At 38.6% G+C, this 21112-nt stretch overlaps 1 protein-coding gene across 1 annotated transcript in view; it reads left to right on the top strand.

Annotated features, from left to right (window-relative positions):
• The first annotated feature begins 3322 nt into the window (after positions 1-3322).
• The window catches only part of LOC136830604 (G1/S-specific cyclin-D2-like), a 56722-nt gene continuing 38932 nt past the window's right edge, over positions 3323-21112 (top strand). The window contains exons 1-2 of the mRNA XM_067090159.1: positions 3323-4026; positions 9387-9602. Of these exons, the coding sequence (XP_066946260.1) occupies positions 3817-4026; positions 9387-9602 (426 nt within the window). The 5' untranslated portion in view covers positions 3323-3816. The remainder of the gene's footprint in view (positions 4027-9386; positions 9603-21112) is intronic.

Below are 21112 nucleotides of genomic sequence, written 5' to 3'. Positions count from 1 at the left end.
GATACGTGTTATTATTATATTATTATTATTATTATTATTATTATTATTATTATTATTATTATTATTATTATTATTATTCCTGAAACCATTCATGCCAAAAATCATTAAAAAAAAATAACTCATCACCCAACACGAGCTGCAGAACGAGGCTAAATTGCCCCAAATCTAAAAAGGACCCACGAAAATTGGAACGCTCGGAATGTTGCCAATGCAGCGTTGCACGATTTAATCATCTGGAATCTGGATGAATCACGGGGGCGATGATTCACGTGAATATTCCCTCCTGGGATGAGTCATATTCAACGGCGCTAGGATTCGTCGGGAGTGAGAAACGCTCAATTAGCATAAAGGGGACGAAGAAGAAGAAGATGATGATGATGAGGAAGGAGAAGGTTTTGTGGAGAGAGAGAGAGAGAGAGAGAGAGAGAGAGAGAGAGAGAGAGAGAGAGAGAGAGAGAGAGAGAGAGAGAGAGAGAGAGAGAATGTTATGGGAATTTGTAATACATAATAATAATAATAATAATAATAATAATAATAATAATAATAATATGAAAGAGAGTTTGTTATGGGAATTTGTGTACATAATAATAATAATAATAATAATAATAATAATAATAATAATAATAATAATAATAATAATAATAAACCAGATAAACCTTCTTTCAGTTTTCTGAGAGTTGGAAAGAGAAAGAGACAAGAGAGATCTTGTTTAGTAAAGAGAGAGAGTTTGTTATCTCGAGCAATTTGTGACCCTTTTCAAGAGATAATAGTCATCAAGGCCCAATAATCTTCTTGAACCAGCCTAACCTCATCTCTTAAAAATAACCTGAAATAGATCAAATAATAATAAATATTTACCAGTAAATTATAACAAGAATCTTGTGGGTTTTCTTTCCAAAATAATAATAATAATAATAATATTTTAGAGAGAGAGAGAGAGAGAGAGAGAGAGAGAGAGAGAGAGAGAGAGAGAGAGAGAGAGAGAGTGTTTAGGTAATTTGTGTTTAATAAATAATAATAATAATAATAATAATAATAATAATAATAATAATAATAATAATAATGCCTATGACAATAAAAATCTACATACATGGAAGAAGCCAATGCCAGGTATATATATATATATATATATAATATATATATATATATATATATATATATATATATATATATATATATATATATATATGATTTATATATATATATATATATATATATATATATATATATATATATATATATATATATATATATATATATATATATATATATATATATAAAACAGTATATATTATAAAACAAGGTATTTGATACTAAAATTAACTGATAAATAACGTATTAATAAACTACAAATTTTACTATGTACATGACTTAATAAAATCTCAAGATAAATAATATTTAGCTTTTAACTATGCCACTTACAATTACATGACTCAGCAAAAATTCATATATTCATTCATAATCGATATGAATTAATTATTTAAAACATAAAAAGACAGTCAATGCGTTTATTTCAAAATCACGTCAAAGGCTGAAAATAAAAATTAAAGATTGAATATAAAAATTAAATTGGGGAATAAAAAAATTAAATGAGTCTTCCATTGCGTACAGAAAACGTGAGGTTGGAAAATGGCGTTTGATTCCCGTAGAGTATTTCGCCCTACGCTGGTCTGAACTCTCTCTCTCTCTCTCTCTCTCTCTCTCTCTCTCTCTCTCTCTCCACTTTTCATAAGCTTTGCAAATACATTTTAAATGTAGACATAATTTTATATTAAAATGTTTTATAGTACTGATATTAAAGCTCTCTATCTCTCTCTCTCTCTCTCTCTCTCTCTCTCTCTCCCCATTTTACATAGGCTACACCAATACATTTGAAATGTAGAGGCGATTTTATATTAATTTGCTTTGTATTACTCGTACTAAAGTCCCCTCTCTCTCTCTCTCTCTCTCTCTCTCTCTCTCTCTCTCTCTCTCTCTCTCTCTCTCTCCAAACTGACATTAATGGTATTTAAGGCGAGATCTTATACTAATGTCTGTTTAACATTACTTATGCTGGAGTCATTTCTCTCTCTCTCTCTCTCTCTCTCTCTCTCTCTCTCTCTCTCTCTCTCAAATTACTCTCTTTATTATCCAGTCACCTATAGTTACTCTCTAATCTTGAACGATCTACGCAATTCTACGCAATTTTGCGCAAAGTATTTTATTGTCAATAAGCTAAGAGAGAAAGTAAGCTTTAGACTCATAACGACGACAATGCAACCATAAACTATAGACTCACTACTGACTAAAAATAAAGTAACTATAATAATCTAAACTATAATTTCTCCTTTTTGGACCAAACGGCACCACTTATACCACCACCAGCAGAAGAAGAAGAAGAAGAAGAAGAAGAAGAAGAAGAAGAAGAGAAGCAATTCTGAACTTTAGTGACATCCGGTGAACCCACCGTAGCACCACGCGGTTTGTGGGCGCATACGACTCTTGCCCTTACGCCCACCGGCTACATGGACCACGTAGAAAGCCTTCTCTCTCTCTCTCTCTTTCTCTCTTTCTCTCACTCTGTCGATCCGAGGAGGAGCAGCATAGCCATGTGGTACTCCCGGGACAACAAAGAAGTGCGCATTGGAGTTTAAGCCTAATTGTCATGCGCCATAGGGCGTAATTGTCCCGGGCGTGTGGATGCTGCTGGCTTCTCGGAAAAATGTCTTCGGGGGCTTTCTTTATTAAGGGAACTTTAAAATGTCGAAATCCTTAAACTGCACTTGGGTGTTGTGCCCTTAAATTTTAGGTATGTGGACTCAAAGTTCAGTCATGCTACGGCTAAGCTGATCTAGGTCTAGAGCCTAGACCTATTGCTAGGGTCGTGTCTGAGCTCTCTCTCTCTCTCTCTCTCTCTCTCTCTCTCTCTCTCTCTCTCTCTCTCTGGGCCGAGAAACAGATCAACACGGGGATAAGACAGACAGACAGTTAGATAGATAGATAGATGGGTAGATAGACGTAAGAGAATCCTTTCTACATATCCTCATGTATCCCTGGCCAAATGAATTGAATAATGGCAAGTATATCTCGACAACCGACATTCGCCAGAACCGCATGTTCTATCCCGCGATACAAGGAGAGAAAAAAAAAGAGGGAAAACGAAGGACCAGAGTTAAATTTTTCGTAATTTTCATATTTTTACTCAAAATATATTATAATTATGATTACTGATGAGTTATAAATGCTTTATTTCACAGAATATTTCGAGTTAAAATCGGGGAAAATCGTGCTACTTGGCAACTGCCACCGGGAGTCTGGGGCTGCTGTGAGAACAGCTGGTAAGCCGGCCGGTCAGTCAGCGCTTGGGAGAGGAGGAGAGTAGTCGTGCAAACATCCTCTTGCTCTGCGCATGCTTGGGAGAAGTACCCTTCCTTTTTTTTCCACCCCAATTTCCAACATTGCTGTTGGAAGTGCTTTCAGTGCGTGACAACGTTGGATACCGAGAGTGAACTGTGACAACAATTTGAAAACGAGCCTAGGACTACCCTTTGGAGAGGACTTAGAGGGAAAAAAGTGATTCTACTGAATATCTCTGGTATGGCAGTGACATTGTTTACAAATGGACTCCTCGTGTTCCTGACAGAAAAAAGTTATTAATTAAAAATAAACAGCTTAATTGACCAGTTAAGGACATCCCTAGCCAATGATTAACCAGATGAATCATTAACCTAACCATTTCTAAGAAGTGGCGACGCCCAAAGTGACTTTTCAATATCATTTTTTCGAATCAAAAAATCTGAAAGAAATTTAGATTTTTTTTTACCAATTTCGGGAAAAATGGAAGACCTCTACTGTTCGGAGGCGCCGGCCACGTGTCCCGAAGGACCCATCGCAGAGGCGGATCCTACGCTGCTGGACGACCACAGAGTCCTGGACAATCTGCTGCACTTGCAGCCGTACAGCATTCCTCCGCAGGACTATTTCCTACACATCCAGAACGACATCCAGCCCTACATGCGGAAGGTCGTTACGAAGTGGATGATGGAGGTGAGATGATTGGTCCATTTTTTGTTTATCTCATTTATTTGGTTTTTTGAGTTTGTAAATTTGCCTAATTCAAAATTCTGCACAAAAATATGTAAATTTTTTTACGTAAAATACCCGAAGCCTATGTGAAAAATCTGTCTACAATTTATGTAGACTTTTTTTTTAGTTTGTAAATTAGCCTATTTGAAACTTTGCAAAAAATTATGTATTTAGTTTTTTGAGTTTGCATATGATCCTAATTTAAAAAATCTGCTAAAAATATATTTTTTGTAAATATTGCATATTTTATATAATGAGGTTTCATTTTAGTCATCGCCTGAGCGTCTTTTCGAGTTTGCAAATTAGCCTAAGGGAAAATGTTTGCAAAATTATAAAATTTGAGAGATTTTTAGTTTGCAAGTTAGCCTACGTGAAATGACTGCAAAGAAAATTATAGTTTTTTTTGTTTGCTAATTAATGATCAATCTCATTTTTCGTAATAGTTCGCAGTTTGCAAAAGTAGTTGAAATTTTGCGAAAATGAAAAATCTGGAGGTTTTTTAGTTTGTAAATTACCGAACTATAAACATTTTTCGAATTTGTAAGTTATCCTACGTAAAAATGTTTGAGTTTGCTAATATGGAAAAAATATAAATCCAATTTTTAAGCTACAGTATATTAAAAATTGGTCAAAAATTAGAAATTTAGGTTATTCAACTTGACCTAAATCAATAAAAACTTTATAAACCCAAATATTTCATATGTTTCAACTAGCAGACCTATTTAAACCACCTTGTTTGAGCCACGTATTTAGGCCTAAGTTTATTAATTGTTCAGTAATTTTTAATTTTATTTTTGGGATATCGGGTTTATTCACTGAATTTTTTTACCTCTAAGTAATTCTCGTTGCTTAAAATTGCTGATTTTTAGGCCTACGTTGTGACAAGTCAGAAAAAGGTACCCTAATTTATAAAGGAAATATAGGCCTATGCATGTAAGGTGTGATATTATTATTATTATTATTATTACGACGCAAATTACTAACTTACAAGTCAAAGATAGGAAAATGCTTAGAAAAAATTCCTACTTATCACCCGTCCCAGCTCCGAGCCAGACTTATCAGGGCTGATAACACCACGGCTCGACTTCCGCCACTGAACGAATGAATGAACGTGTAAGAACTTACGAACCGTTCTAATGTCGAGCAAAGGTGAACGTATTTACTATTACTACTGTGCATATACCCGGGCCGTTCCTTGATAGTATATAATAGAGTTAAGATAACGGCTATCTTTTAAAATACGATAAGGGCTTGGATGTTGTTGGACCACCTTTTATTTTCAAGGCCGATTTCTGTGTGTGTGATGCTTTTCTCAGGGTGTGTATGTGTGTATACATGTGTATGCATGCGTGTATATACACGTGTGTATTTGTGCTAATAGACTGTGCGTGTGTGTTTGAGTTGACCCTGGCGTATGGTACGAAGGCTGATGAAGTTCTGAGGAAATACCAAACCTGACACATGACACTCTCCTCTCTCTCTCTCTCTCTCTCTCTCTCTCTCTCTCTCTCTCTCTCTCTCTCTCTCTCTCTGGTTACTTCTGATTGTTAAGGAAATTCTCCCGTGTTGTTACCCCATCGTCATAGGGATTGAACTCTCTCTCTCTCTCTCTCTCTCTCTCTCTCTCTCTCTCTCTCTCTCTCTCTCTCTCTCTCTCTTACTGTTTCCTCATCTTCAAAGGAATCGAGTGCTGGTCATATTCGATCTGACCGCGAGAGAGAAAGTCATTATTGACATCAGAAATGCAAAATGCGTTCGTGTACAGTACCTGTCCCGTCTCTATTTTAAACCGGCGGCTCTTTTAAGTCTATTTTTATCTTCGCAATGAACTCCTTCAGGTAGTCTGGGGCTCCTGAAGGACTCTTATCTAGATTCCTACTTTGAGTGTGTGTGTGTGTGTGTGTGTGCGCGCGCGCAAAGGTCATATGTCCCCCATGGGACGGACCAGGAACCCTGGGGGTGTTGGGGGTAGTAGAGGCCCTTTCTATTTTTGCCAGACATCAAGGGAGCCACCAGCCTGTCGTAGCAGGAGTTGACCACACATTAATAATTTTGTCCCTACGGCTGCTGGTGGCTGGCCCAAGGGCTCTGCCCCACACATCCTGCGGGAATGGGGGTGGGTTTATTTCGAGTAAATCCTACAAAGAAGTCCTGCAAGAATTGGAGTCCTGTTTTCGCGTAGTCCTACTAAAGCAGAATAATAGAAGGCGTTAGTACTAGTTATAGGATTCTAGTGTTATTTTGGGATACTAGTCATATTTCTAGGATTCTAGTGCCTTTTGGGGATGCCTTTGACAAATAGGATGTCTCTTGCCTTTATTTACATCCTATTATCCTAATTTTAAAATGCTCAGGCCTACAGAGAACTTTAAATTTATATTTATATATGTGTGACCCCAATTTCGCCTTACGATACCGCATAGGTCTACACATATGCTAGCTTATTCTCGCACAGACACACCCTCTCTCTCTCTCTCTCTCTCTCTCTCTCTCTCTCTCTCTCTCTCTCTCGTCCTCGTCGTCTTAGGCCTAGAAATGATTATTGCTCCCAAGGCCTTTCTGTACAAAGGACAGTTTTCCCTTTTAAGTGCTAGAGCTATATGGTATCAGCACCCATAGCTAGCAAAGGAAGGAGAGAGAGAGAGAGACCTTCGAGTTTTACGGTGTCGTGTTAACCGGTTCCACTGAATAGGTCCTACTTGTAAGTTTTGGGAACTGGGACTTTAGGTCCTTGTTGCTGGGCTGAAGGGCCCAATTTTTCGAGTGGATGTGGCCTATAAAAACGTTGCTAGTAAGAGCTTTGTAGCCCATAAAAACGTTGCTAGTAGCTTCGTGGTATAGTAGCTTCGTCTCTAAAAACGTGGCTAGTATGACCTTTCTGCTCGTAACGTTTCACGTGGACATTAGTACTAGTAGGGTGTTTAACTGTTAAGCTAGTAGCTCTAGAAGACTGTGTTTGACTGCTAGTAGTTGTATTAGGCTGTGTTTAACTGCTAGTAGCTGTATTAGGCTGTGTTTAACTGTTAGTAGCTGTAGTAGTAGGCTGTGTTTAACTTTTAGTAGTTCTAGTAGGCTGTGTTTGACTGTTAGTACCTCTAGCAGGCTGTGTTTGACTGTTAGTAGCTCTAGAATGCTGTTTGACTTTTGTAGCTGTAGTAGGCTGTGTTTAACTTTTAGTAGCTCTAGAAGGCTGTGTTTAACTGTCACGTCTTATAAAGGCCTATGTGCCTTATTGATATTTAAATAACAGTCTAATTGTGCCTGTTTATATGCAAACTATATTTGCAGCTGTTTATGTACAAACTATATTTGTGCATGTTAGCAGCTATTTATATGCAAACTATATTTGTGCTGTTTATATGCAAACTATATCTGCAGCTGTTTATATGCAAACTATATTTGAGCTGTTTGCATGCAAACTATATTGGCAGCTGTTTATATGCAAACTGTTTGAGTTTTAAAAATGAAAACTATATTTACAGCTGTTTATATGCAAACTACATTAGGCTATGCTCTTAACTGACGTAGGCCTACAAGGAGGCATTCCAGCCTGGTATAATTACGCTTTCCTTAATTAAGCATGTTGATAATTCCCTGATAATTTAGACATTCTGGCTTGATATAATGATGAATTACTTCATTAAAACCTGTTGATAATTCCCTGATAATTATTGATTGCAACTTGGAATCATTGCAGGCAAGTTGATAGACCTACAGTCAATAATTATTCAATGATTTGTTTCGATACCAACTTGTACTTTTTAAATGGCTCCGAGACGTTATGTAGGTCACAGGGCCTGTCTGTGCTTGAAGTCAAGAAGGGCCTACTCTCTGTCACCTGGTGATTTTGGGGAAATGGTCCTTTTGGCCCGGGGGTAACAAAGGCGACATTTGGCCATTTGAATGGAACCGCTATTCGTAGGAGGCCTAAATGATAGCGACTACGTAGGCCTATATAGGCCTATAGACTAGTTTCACGTGGCCTGGACCCCATGTTTTGCAACTTAGCTTCCTGACAAAGCGTTTTGCATGTTGGTATAGGCCTATGCACGAGAAATCTCTTTGGGTATTGCATAAATTCTTGATGATAGTCTCTAAGTCTATCATCTTTGCTAGCACGATATACCGCGATAACTCCTCTTGCTTGTTTATGGCCTGTGGTAGGCCTACCATAGGTATAGGCCCTGCCTACCCATGGGAATTTGGCTGGGCTTACGTGGTTACCATACACCTTCTTAGTTCCAATTACGCAACCGATTTGAACCAGTTCTTTCATACTTTTTGATAATGCGTAAGATACGAAACTCATTTTGACATACGAACAAACCAGCTGCTGTATAATACATCAATGGATAATTAACCTGGATGCTGGTTGTATTTACCTGAGAACAGGTTAATTGGTCTTGTCAGTTTTGTTTGTGTTCAGAGTACTTTCTCTTCAGCCCCGGAGCCGAGTTTGAGATCCGAGTAGAATCTTTGTTAATTTCTGTATTCGCTTTTAGTATGACAACGAAATTCACCTGTTGAATGTAATTCAGGATAACTTCCTACATTATTATTATTATTATTATTATTATTATTATTATTATTATACTACTTACAAAGATGAAACCTATTCATATGAAACAAGCCCACCAAAGGGGCCACTGACTTGAAATTCAAGCTTCCAAAGAATATTAAGGTGTTCGTTAGGAAAAAGTAAGAGGAAGTTAAGTGAAATACAGAAAGAAGGGATCCCACTTATTAAAAAGAAAAAAATAAATAAATGAACAGATAAATAGATAAAAATGTATTAAAATGCAAGAATACATTTATATCTGTATATTTATTATTTTAGTGAATTAGCAGAGATTAGAACTAAATTTTGGTTAGTTTCTGTATCGTCTTAGATGCAAAAAGTATATTTAGCAGAGATTAGAACTAAATTTTGGTTAGTTTCTGTATTGTCTTAGATGCAAAAAGTATATTTAGATTCACTTATTCCTAATAATTCAAAATGACGTCCATAGATGAATTAGTAGCGGCTGAGTCTATGGTTTTAGAGTATAATATATTAAGTTTGGGATGAAATGGAATTTGTAACACTTATAAATTCAGTCATCAACTATCAACCTGGATAACTATAATTTGAATATCTTTCTTAACAAATATTTGATAGTGCAACTGCTTTGAGGTTTTCCTCCTGTTACACCCTTCAGACCTACCAGCTCTCAATTTCCTCTCCAGAGCTGAATGACCTCATGGGTCCAGTGTTTGGCCTTGGGCCTAAGCTACATTCAAGTGCATATTCAAATCTATATTTATCCCATCTTGTCTCTCAGGTCTGCGAGGAACAGGCTTGCGAGGACCAGGTGTTCCCCGTGGCCATCAACTTCCTGGACCGCTTCCTCTGTACCTGCGTCGTGCAGAAGACTCAGCTGCAACTCCTGGGGGCGGTCTGCCTCCTGCTGGCGTCGAAGCTGAGGCAGTGTCGCCCCCTCTCGGTCGAGCTCATGTCCTATTACACCGATTACTCCGTCAGCGCTGAGGAGATTAAGGTAGGAGGTTGAGTTTTTATTTTTCTGAGGGGAGTTTTTTTTTTTGGCATTTTTTTTTTTTTTTATTTAGGGGCGTTGGTTGGTTTGTATATGTGTTTTTTTTATTTTTCCTGTTTTTTTTTCTAATTTAGATACCTTTCATGTTTTTTTTTTTGGGGGGGTCGATTTGAACCTGTTTTTTTTTTTCATTTAGGTGCCTTTCATTTTTTGGGGGGTTGATTTGAACCGATGTTTTTTTTCTTATTTTGTTGGGGTGGTCGATTTGATAGTTTTTTTTTTTTTTAATTTAGGCACCTTGTTTTTTGAGGGGGCGTTGATTTGAGCATATGTTTCTCCCGATTTTTTTTTTTTTTTTTTTTGCCTCTTTTCGAGTTATTAATGGGGGGGTGCAGTTTCAACCTATTATTTTTAATCAGGTGCTTTTTTTTTTTTTTTGGGGCCCTGTGTTTTTCAATATTTTTTGTAGCATAAAATTAAGCATGTTTCATGTTTTTTTTCTGATTTTTGTCCCCTTTAATGTTTTTTTTATTTTTATTTTAGTATATTTAAAAAGCCACTACAGACTTTACTTATATAACAATGGACGGTTATTATAATCTTTAAAAAAAAAAACCCACGCATAGAAAAAATACTCTTTCATAACTCTGGGAAACTCTGGGCCAGATTTTCAAGTGGAGTCCAAACTAACCACAGTTTTTTTCGTAGGGTTTTTTTTTTTTTTTTTAATTCCTCTTAGGCCGTGTCAGTCACTCAGTCAGGTTAAGGTTTTTTTTATAGCCGTCATTTTAGTACCAGGAATGTGTTTTATTTTCCTTCAAGGGAGTTTTTTTTTTTTTCTTGAAGTCATCTCACTCGGAAAATTGACTCAGAGTACGGGTGGTTATTTTTTTTTTTTTTTTTTTTTGTAAGTTGGGACAGATTACTGTCGTCTCGATGATTGATAGGAACGTAGATGTTGTGAGAAAGCCTTTCTCTCTCTCTCTCTCTCTCTCTCTCTCTCTCTCTCTCTCTCTCTCTCTCTCTCTCTCTCAACTGAAATATTGAAAACCATTTTAGTACATTATTTACGTATGGGACTTGTGACCGAGAATCTCTCTCTCTCTCTCTCTCTCTCTCTCTCTCTCTCTCTCTCTCTCTCTCTCTCAACGGACTTATTGAAAACTATTTTAATATATTAGTTAAGTGTAGGATTGGTTGTAACTAAAAATTCTCTCTCTCTCTCTCTCTCTCTCTCTCTCTCTCTCTCTCTCTCTCTCTCTCTCTCTCTCTCTCTCTCTCTCTCATTCATTGAAAGCCATTTCAGTATATTGGTTACCCGTGGGACAACTTCATAATAAATAAAAGTATACAAAAACAGAGAGAGAGAGAGAGAGAGAGAGAGAGAAATATCACAGACCTCATGAACATCGGAGAATTTCATCTCATCTCTCACTCACGTCAGCCTTAGACAAAGTGGGAGTAACGTGACCGCCTCATGTCTCTCTCTCTCTCTCTCTCTCTCTCTCTCATTTGCATGGAACGGTTCATTAGCTCTATGGAGACGAACTATAGGCCGTTTCTATTACTCAAAAACTTTTTTCCCTCCATGTTTTTGCCCTCATACATATGCACAGAGAGAGAGAGAGAGAGAGAGAGAGAGAGAGAGAGAGAGAGAGGGGGTGACATACCCTAACCCCCGGGTACCCCCAAGGGACAGCTGCATCGCTAGGTAATGGGTTAATTATTCCTCGATATTAAGTGATTACCTGTTGGATTGAACGATGTTCATATACATGGGTATACATCACTTACTGATGCGTGCAAACCCACACGCAAATTGACGCGCTTGCGCCTGCGTACACACACATAAACACACACACACACACACACACCTGGAGCAAGTTTGACTTTTCTTCTTACCCTTCAATTCAAAGCAATCTGCAATTACCATCATTTAACAACTGCTTGCTTGCTCGTCCTATGGAAAGAGCGGGGGGAAGGGGGGTTAATACCCCCCTCCCCTAGACCTCTCCCCTACCCCATAGGCCTATTTCGAAAAGGCAAAAACATCACCGAGATCCCCGGATGTGGGATTTTTTTTTTTTTTTTACCTTTGACGACCAAAGCCTATGCCTATATACTGTAGATCCCCTATTGGTTAACTGAGCAGAATTATTCTTTTTTGGGTCTACTCACAGTTATATAGGCCTCTACGGCCAGTTCCCCCGTAGGCCTATTAACGATCGTTTATTGCCGAGCTTTTGGAACTGAATATAGAGTTTAGGCCAAAGGCCAAGCACTGGGACCGATGAGGTCGTTCAGCGCTGAAACGGAAATTGACAGGAAAAAGGTTTGAAAGGTGTAACAGGAAGTAAGCCTCGCAGTTGCACTATGAGTCAGTTGTTAGGAGAGGGTGGAAAGTAAGATGGAAGAAGGAGAATATGAAAGGAGGTACAGTAAAAGGAACGAAAGGGGTTGCAGCTAGGGGTGCCAAGGTTTTGGGGAAATGAATGAATGATGATGATAATAATGATGATAATAATAATAAGTGATATAATTATAAATATTAATATGATGATTAATGATGAGTGATGATGATACATACCGATGATATTGTGGCATATCCTTGATCAGGAAGTGATAATTATAATGATGATAATAATATTCATTCTAGATCAGCATCAGTGTATAAGTCATCTCTCTATTAGAAGCGTCTCAGATGTTTGAGGGTAAAGTGCAAAGGGTAGGGGGAATGGGAAGGGGGTTTTTTGGGGGTCCTCCTCCCTCTCTCCCTCCCTCCTCCCTCCTACACCTAACCAGGCTTCAAACTCCCCCCCCCCGGCCTTATAAACATACACGGACGCTGCAGTATTAAGGGCACGTGCTTCCAATTGGAAGGAAGTCTCACTTCGCTGCTTCCATGAATTGTTTATGACACTCTCTCTCTCTCTCTCTCTCTCTCTCTCTCTCTCTCTCTCTCTCTCTCTCTCTCTCTCTCTCTCTCAAATAAGTTCCTGAAAACAGACATTTTACCTCAGAAAATTAATAGCTTTTGTGCATTGCTAAGACTGTTTGATAAATCTCTCTCTCTCTCTCTCTCTCTCTCTCTCTCTCTCTCTCTCTCTCTCTCTCTCTCTCTCTCTCTCTCTCTCTCTCTCTCTCAAATGAGTTCCTGAGGACAGACATTTTCCCTCAAAAAGATAATATCGTTTACGCTTTGCCAAGACCAAATCTGATTTATTTCTTTTTATTTATACATATTTTTGGGATGGGTGGAAGGGGGTTCTGGGTTGGTCCTAGACCCCCTCCCCTCCTATCCCCCCACCACAAGCTGTCTATAACAATGCCATTTATACAAACACACACATACACACAACCAGTAAGTGTCCAGTCCCATTCCCCCGCCAAAATAGCTTAGCACGCCACGCAAAAGAATTGACGTAACCGATCGATTATCGGTAATCCCCTCTGTAAGAGCGGTTAAGTTAGTAGGAGTTATCAGCCATCACCTGCCAGTTTTAGCTTTGTGTGTGTGTTTTGCAGTTGTCAAAAGTTGCTTGTGTATAAACAATTCATGAGGTCTTCTGTAGCAGATGGCAACTGCTCTCTCCGTTGATGGCTTCTGAAGCAAACCAGCTTCGTCCATCAAATGTCATTTTTATTTGTTTACCGAGTGCCAATTTTAGCTTTGTGTGTTTCTGCAGTTGTCAAAAGTTGCTTGTGTATAAACAATTCATGGGGTCTTATGCAGCAGCGGGAATCTTTCTCTCTCTCTTGATGGCTTCAGAAACAAACCAGCTTCGTCTGTCAAATGTAATTTTTATTTGTTTATCAAGTGCCAATTTTAGCTTTGTGTGTTTTGCAGTCGTCAAAAGTTGCTTGTGTATAAACAATTCATGAGCTGTTCTATAAAAGCTGGACCCCCTTGTCTTCGGCTTCTAACACATAGCAGCTTCCTCTGTCAAATATAATTTCTATATATGAATTTTCCAAGTGCCAATTTACCTTTGTGTCTTATATTTTTGTAGCTGTTAAAAGCTGCTTGTGTATAAAACAATTCAAGAGCCGTTTTACAACAGCAGAAATCTCTCTCTCTCTCTCTTGACGGCTTCGGAAACAAACCACATTCCTCTGTCAAAATACAATTATATTTTATGATTTTTCCAAGACGTTGGGCTGTGGGAAAAAGACATCATCCTTGGATGATTGGTAGGACCCTCGGTATGCCGACGATCCGAAATCCTACAGGGCTCCCGGGCATTGGTTTGGGCATATGCCCTTGCCCTCACTGGGTATGCCCTCGTAACTGACACTGCCGATTTCCGGTGGGCGCCCCAGGAAGGACGGGCGCTTTTAGCTGTCGCAAAAAGCGATTCTGTCCCAAATTTATTGACGGGCAAATAAGACAGGGAGGATGCGTAATGTGATGTCGGGCCTTTGTCTTGAGATGATAATTCTCTCTCTCTCTCTCTCTCTCTCTCTCTCTCTCTCTCTCTCTCTCTCTCTCTCTAACGGTAACGGTTTTCCTGCGATGATTGAGAGAGGCCCAAGATGGTCGATTGTAATAACGTTCATATCCCATGAAATTTTCGGTGGTCTCGGAGGGCCACCAAGACGTAGGGGTCCTAATTTTTTGAAGCTTTAAGGTACCCCCTAAATCCGCCCCACCCCCAGAACCCCACCCCCTTCCACCCGAAAATGCCATGGGCTTAACGTCTTAGAAATGGTTCCTTCGAGCGAACTAAGATGTTTGCAAGCGGGCCTCTAAAGCTGTACTACATTACATTGATTCTTTTTACCCAGCGTATTTCATATGGAACAATCCCACCGCACGGGCCACTGACATGAAATTCAAACTTCCAAAGAATATTGCAGTGTTCGTTTGAAAGAAATAAAACAAGAGATAATAGAAAATTCAGAAGAGAAGAAGTCAGTCATTAGAAAAGCAAAAAAATAGAAATGAATTGAGCAAATAAATAAATGTATAAAAATATAAGTAAATTATTGAAATACAAGGGGAATTGTTTTATGGTAGCATTGATGCAGTCTTATGGAAGTTCTGTTTATGATATATGTAATTAGATTTTTTTTTTTTTTTTTTTTTGCCGAAATTGGACGGTTAAATTCTCCTACCTGTCATTATCATCCCCGTCGCATGTGACCGATCCCTGTCACGATAGCTAACTGATTGATAACTGACATATCTCGGTGACACGCTATTGACAGTCTCATCCAAGTTCACTCGCCCTGAGAATTGCCCAAAACCCATTAGTGGCGTCAGGAAATCTTAATTGATTATTAGGGGTATGGGCATTTGAATTTGACCATATTACCATGACTGGGCGTCGTATATACGCCATTTTATGCCCCGTACCTTTGTACCCTCAGGGGTATGGATTGTATGCGGGGGATTTTAATTTAATGTTAAATATGAAGGTGAAACTGTGTTTTAAAATGACATAACGTGAAAATCTGAAGCAAGTTATAATTTATGATTATGATTATGACTGCCTTTGTGGTATGATGGAATGAAGAGGGAGGGTGGATTATAAGTGAGGGTCTTGGTGGAATTTTCCTCCTCCTCTTCCTCCTCCTCCTCCTCCTCCTCCTTCTTTCCTCTTCTTCCTAAAGGCTAGGAAGAAGGAAGCCGACATAATAGGGGACAGATTACGGGTCGGGTATTTTGGGCATGACAAAGGTTGAAGTAGTAATTCCTTCCATCAGTCAAACGGGGGATTGGGGGGGACATTTGCCCCCCCCTCCTCTCTCTCTCTCTCTCTCTCTCTCTCTCTCTCTCTCTCTCTCTCTCTCTCTCTCTCTCTCTCTCTCTCTCTCATTTCGAAGATCTTGAGTTAGCACGGAGAAAGGGTGTTTATTATTTTATTAATCACAGAATGAATTTAATGAATTCGTTGCGATTTTACGATGAAATTTACGATCATTCATCAGATTCATTCATTAAAATTTTACTGTATAGTATAATTCATTCATTGAACTTTACTTCATGCATGGGTGTTCATTCAATAAATTTTTACAATAAAATGTAATTCATTAACTTTTTTTAAGAATAAAATATATTTCATTTACTGACTTTTTTACAATAAAGTGTAATTCATTCATGATTTATTACAGTAAAGTGTAATCCACTTATGATTTATTACAATAAAATGTAATTCATTCATCGCATTTTTACTGAGGCGCGTCTGTTCATTCATGTAATTATTCAGTGACTGGAGCTGAATTTAGAATGGATAAAAGTCATTCATTTCATTCAGAGGAAAAAATGTCTAAAACAATCTACATAAAGATGAAAATTTACAGCAAATCAGCCAAGTAATTTAACTTATTCATTTAACCTTCAAAACTAAACACCCCCAAAACAGAAGCTTTCAGAACAAAACACCCTTTTTTAATCAGGTCTGCGTGACGTCGCGTCCTCGATTCAAAATAATATTCCCCTTTTTTGATTCGGGAGTCTAATTTTATCATGAGTAACTGCCACCGTCTGCACTGTTTTCGTTGGAGAGTCTAAGAGGATAATTGCACGGCTTTGCAATGCACGACGCCGTGCTAAGGGACGCACGTGCACCCGGGCATGTCTAGGGAGCTATGCCCGAAAGTCGTGCCCCGGGGGGTATGATGGTAGGGGTAGGATTCTACCTCGTTGCGGTAATCTCTATTTTAATTTAGTGAATATATTTTTTCTGATCAACTGATTACTCTCTCTCTCTCTCTCTCTCTCTCTCTCTCTCTCTCTCTCTCTCTCTCTCAACTTATGCCAACAGAAGTACCCTGTATTTTCCAGGCGACCTGCCCATGGCGTTCCGTTCCTCGTCCATTTCGGGGATCGAACGCAGTTCTACCCGGCTATGAGCTGGGTTTGGCGGGTTGGGGCGGGGATGAGTCATCTTCCTCCGCAATTTATTTATAATTTTTTTTTTTACCCGTTCTCGGGTGTATGACCTTGTATCACTTGCGTGGATGAGTTGCATATGTGCTTGTGTGAGAGAGAGAGAGAGAGAGAGAGAGAGAGAGAGGAGTTCAACTGGCTTTATGGAATATATTATGTATACGGCGCTTATTATTATTTTTTGGGGGTGGTGTCAAGACTTTAGTTAGCAAAGCAATTTTAATTCCTCAATGCATTTTGTTATAGTGCATTCACCATTGCTTGCATGCACGCATTTCTTCGTGAATGCAACGTGCTTGCGTGCGGGCAAAACGCATGCATCTATATATATATATATATATATATATATATATATATATATATATATATATATATATATATATATATATATATTTATATATATATAAATCCTGAACATTCCTGTAATACCTCTTATGTAGTAAACAGTGTTACAGACAGACTTTTCATACAGACTTTAGACCTTTCGTATAGACGTACAGACTTATGGCTTTCCCAACAAGAGAGTCTCTGCTAAACATCTCTTGTCTTATTTGTGTAATTATTTATTTTTCCCCAAGAGTGTAGGCCGGGGTTCGAATTACGTGGGAGTGTCATTCGAGCGGTAAATGAAACGGGTCTCTCTCTCTCTCTCTCTCTCTCTCTCTCTCTCTCTCTCTCTCTCTATATATATATATATATATATATATATATATATATATATATATATATATATATATATATATATATATATATATTTTATATATATATATATATATTTATCTAATATATATATATTTTATCTAACTGTCCCTAACTGAGAATCATTATAGAATTGTTCCTAATTGAGAATCATCTTGCAAATTGTTCCTAAATGAGAATCTTCATAGGAATTGCTCCTGATTGAGAATCTTCGAAGGAATTGTTCTTGCTTGAGAATCCTCATAGGAATTGTTCCTAATTGAGAGTCATCTTAGGTAGGAACCGTTTCTAATAGAGAATCATCTTAGGAATAGTTTCTACCTGAGAATCTTCATAGGAATTGTTCTTGTTTGAGAATCTTGTTGGGAATTGTTCTTGTTTGAGAATTTTCATAGGAATTGCCCCTAATTGAGAATCATCTTAGGAATCGTATCTAATTGAGAATCATCTTAGGAATCGTATCTAATTGAGAATCATCGTAGGAATCGTATCTAATTGAGAATCATCATAGGAACAGTTTCTACCTGAGAATCACTTCGTGTATATACGGCAACACAGTAAACCTTTTCCGCTAATGTTTAGCATTTAGATGCGCAGAGCCCCCAAAACAATCATCCCTTAATGGCTGCCGCTACGCACTTCAAAGGGCTTCGCCCGCCCGCATGCGCGCCCGACTCCCCAAAAACAGTACCATCCTTATGGGCCTTCCAGGGCATTAATCGCTGCACCCTTATTTTTGGTCCGGCACTTTGCAGATCCTCTAATCCGTCTTGGGTATAAATCTGCGTTCGGTCCCTTATTCGTCTTCTTAGGTATGTAGCACTGACTCGGGCCAATGCCTTGGGGTTATTAGGGGTTAAAGGTCACTACGTCACGTCGAAGACGGGTACAGGACGCAGGAATCGGACGAGGGAAGGACTCAAATAGTAGCTGGAGATGATAAGGTGGGTTCTGTTGGCTTATCTGCAATCGGAACTCCACCTTGACATAAATAACGCGTGGTAGAAGAAGAGTATCTTCTTCTTCTTCTTTGGCCCTCTGTCGAAGCCTTCTGGGGATAAAGCGGGTATTTCTCTCTCTCTCTCTCTCTCTCTCTCTCTCTCTCTCTCTCTCTCTCTCTCTCTCTCTCTCTCTCATCACAGCATCGTGAGATTGCAACGGCAGGCTTTGCAATCCACCCATGAGATTGTTGACAAGTGCAGATGGATGAATGAGGCAATTTTTTACCATTTTTTTTTTCATCTGCATACCTACGCCAAAAAGGGTCCCAGGAAACACAGTACTTAGCATTGAGAGATTGTCATCGCCAGCACATCTGCAACAACAGGAGGAGGAGGAGGAGGGGAGGGGAGCTTCTAGGGAGACCTTCCTCCCTCCTACCACTTTGGACCCATGGCCCAAATAATCGGCCTCAATCCCATCTAGTCCTTTTTATTTTTTTATTATTATCTTTCTTCCTTCCGCTTCTCTGAGGAAGAGGAGCATATCCTATACCGTTGGCAGAGGTCAGGTCTCTCTCTCTCTCTCTCTCTCTCTTGTGTAGAGTGTCTCTTTCTCTCTCCTGTGTCGAATCGCTCGCTCTTTCTCTCCAGGGTACAGTCTCTCTCTCTCTCTCTCTCTCTCTCTCTCTCTCTCTCTCGGCAGTGTATAGGAGAGAGATCTCTAGAGAGAGAGAGAGAGAGAGAGAGGCAGTGTATAGAGAGAGAGAGATCTTGGAGAGAGAGAGAGAGAGAGAGAGAGAGAGAGAGAGAGAGACGGCTTACCACAGCGTTATGCAAATGTTAGTCGGAATCCATTTGTCCTTGCAATTCCTCAGAAGGGGAAGAAAAAAAGATATGTCGCCCCGAGGCGGCCGGAACCAAAGGGACTTAGGAAGGAAGAGGGAGGCTCCAAAGGACTCCAAAGGTCTCCAAAGGCCTTCAGGAGGCTCCAGAAATGCAGGTCTCGAGTTCACTCGCCATCCTGATGGAAATCAGGCAATGGATGTCAAACTAATGGCATATTAATAGGTTATGTATGGTGATGGCAGCCGCTCTCTCTCCCCTCCCCCCTCTCTCTCCCTTTTGCCAAAATGGTTTTTGGGATGACAGGGCCCTTGGTAGACCGGGGAGGGGGCCTATAAGATTTTGGGGGTGGGGTGGGCTAAATAGGCACTTCTTTCTTTGCTGTGGGTCGTTTAGCATTTGTCATGTAATGGGACCCAAAAATATTTTTTGAAAGGCCTGAATATCCTGTGGTTTCTGTATTCATAAGAATATTTAAAAAATTACTTCAAGGTAGAATACTGATTTCAAGCATCATCTGAGGAAAGAATACCATTGAAAATAATACTTCTGGGAAGAATACCGCTTTCAGAATTTGGATTAGTTAATTGCAGCATCACCTCGAGAAAGAAAGAATGCCATTGGGGAAAAAAAGTACTTCGAGGTAAAATACCTTTTGAAATCATATGAAGACAGAATACCTTTCGGCAAAAAAAATTTCTATGTAGAATACCGCATTCAAAATTTCTGTTAGTTAACTGCAACATCACCTCGGGGTAGAACACCAATTGAAGCCCAGATACTTCGACATGGAATACCGCTTTCAAACAGTGGTCTAGTGTGAATGACATCATTAACCAGGTCACGCAGCTTGGAGATATGTATCCATTAAACTAATTAGTTTTGGCAAACTAATTCTCACCCCGCTCCCTGGTCACCCTCCCCCCTTCCCCCCCCCCAGCTCCGAAAACAACTGGTCGTGGCACCTGGCCCAACAACTGACCCTACGTGACCTTTTGTGTACGGGTTCGACCTCGTATGCACCCAGCTGTTCTTGGGGTAACGTGATCTGTTATTTATGTTTTCCATGATTGTTAGAATGCTTTTTATTTTTTTATTATGATGGTTATCTTCTGAATGATAATAATAATAATAATAATAATAATAATAATAATAATAATAATAATAATAATAATAATAATAATAATAATAATAGTATGACTTTCAAGTCAATGGTCCCTGTGGGCTTGTTCAATAGAAATAGGGTTCATCTTCTGAACAACAATAATAATAATAATAATAATTTCAAGTAAATGGCCCCTGTGGGTTTCTTCAATATGAATAGGGTTCTTCTTCTGAATAATAATAATAATAATAATAATAATAATAATAATAATAAATCTAAAAGCACAAACCATGGAACGAGGCCTCTTCTCGTCCATTACAGGCCTACGACAATAACATCATCAAGCAATTTGTTCCCGCGCGATGGTTATATTTTTGGGGGGGCGGATATTGGCAACATATGGCCTGGTGGTCCAGAGGTTATGATGCGAAAATGGGAAGAGGTTTTGGCAAAGGGGATTTTTAGGTCGTCGTTAAATGGGCATAAATGAGATAAGATGATTTTTAGCACTCGGTGTGTGGCGTCACCAAATATCTCCCAGGCTCCATAAGGCAGCCATTTTTCATTTTTAACTTGTATCTGCTGGACTTTGTGTTGATTAAAAAATATATGGTTATGGGTTGATATATATATATATATATATATATATATATATATATATATATATATATATATATATCAAATATAAGGAGCCTATAAAAACGCTAAAATGTGGGAAAAAAGGCTATATTTCAGAGACCAAAGTGTCTCTCTCCTCAGGCAAATATCTGATGGAATTCTGTTTTAACAGAAAATATTTCACAGTATATGTATCTATACACATATATACATAATGCATACACAAAGAGAAAGCCTTTAATGAGCATTTTCACTTATGCTCCGTCCAAGAATAGTTGTTAGTTATTTTTTTTAACATTGAATATTCAAGAAAATTGTTTTTACATATTTTTTTAATTAAAAAATTTTTTTTGTTTCTGAAAAAATCAAGGAATATTCATTGTTATACAACGATTCATAAACAATCACTTTGCCT

This window comes from Macrobrachium rosenbergii, chromosome 47 (genome assembly GCF_040412425.1).
Source record: "Macrobrachium rosenbergii isolate ZJJX-2024 chromosome 47, ASM4041242v1, whole genome shotgun sequence".
In the NCBI taxonomy this organism is placed as follows: domain Eukaryota; kingdom Metazoa; phylum Arthropoda; class Malacostraca; order Decapoda; family Palaemonidae; genus Macrobrachium; species Macrobrachium rosenbergii.
Note: the sequence above shows the minus strand (reverse complement) of the source record. Positions and strands in the feature narration are given on the sequence as shown.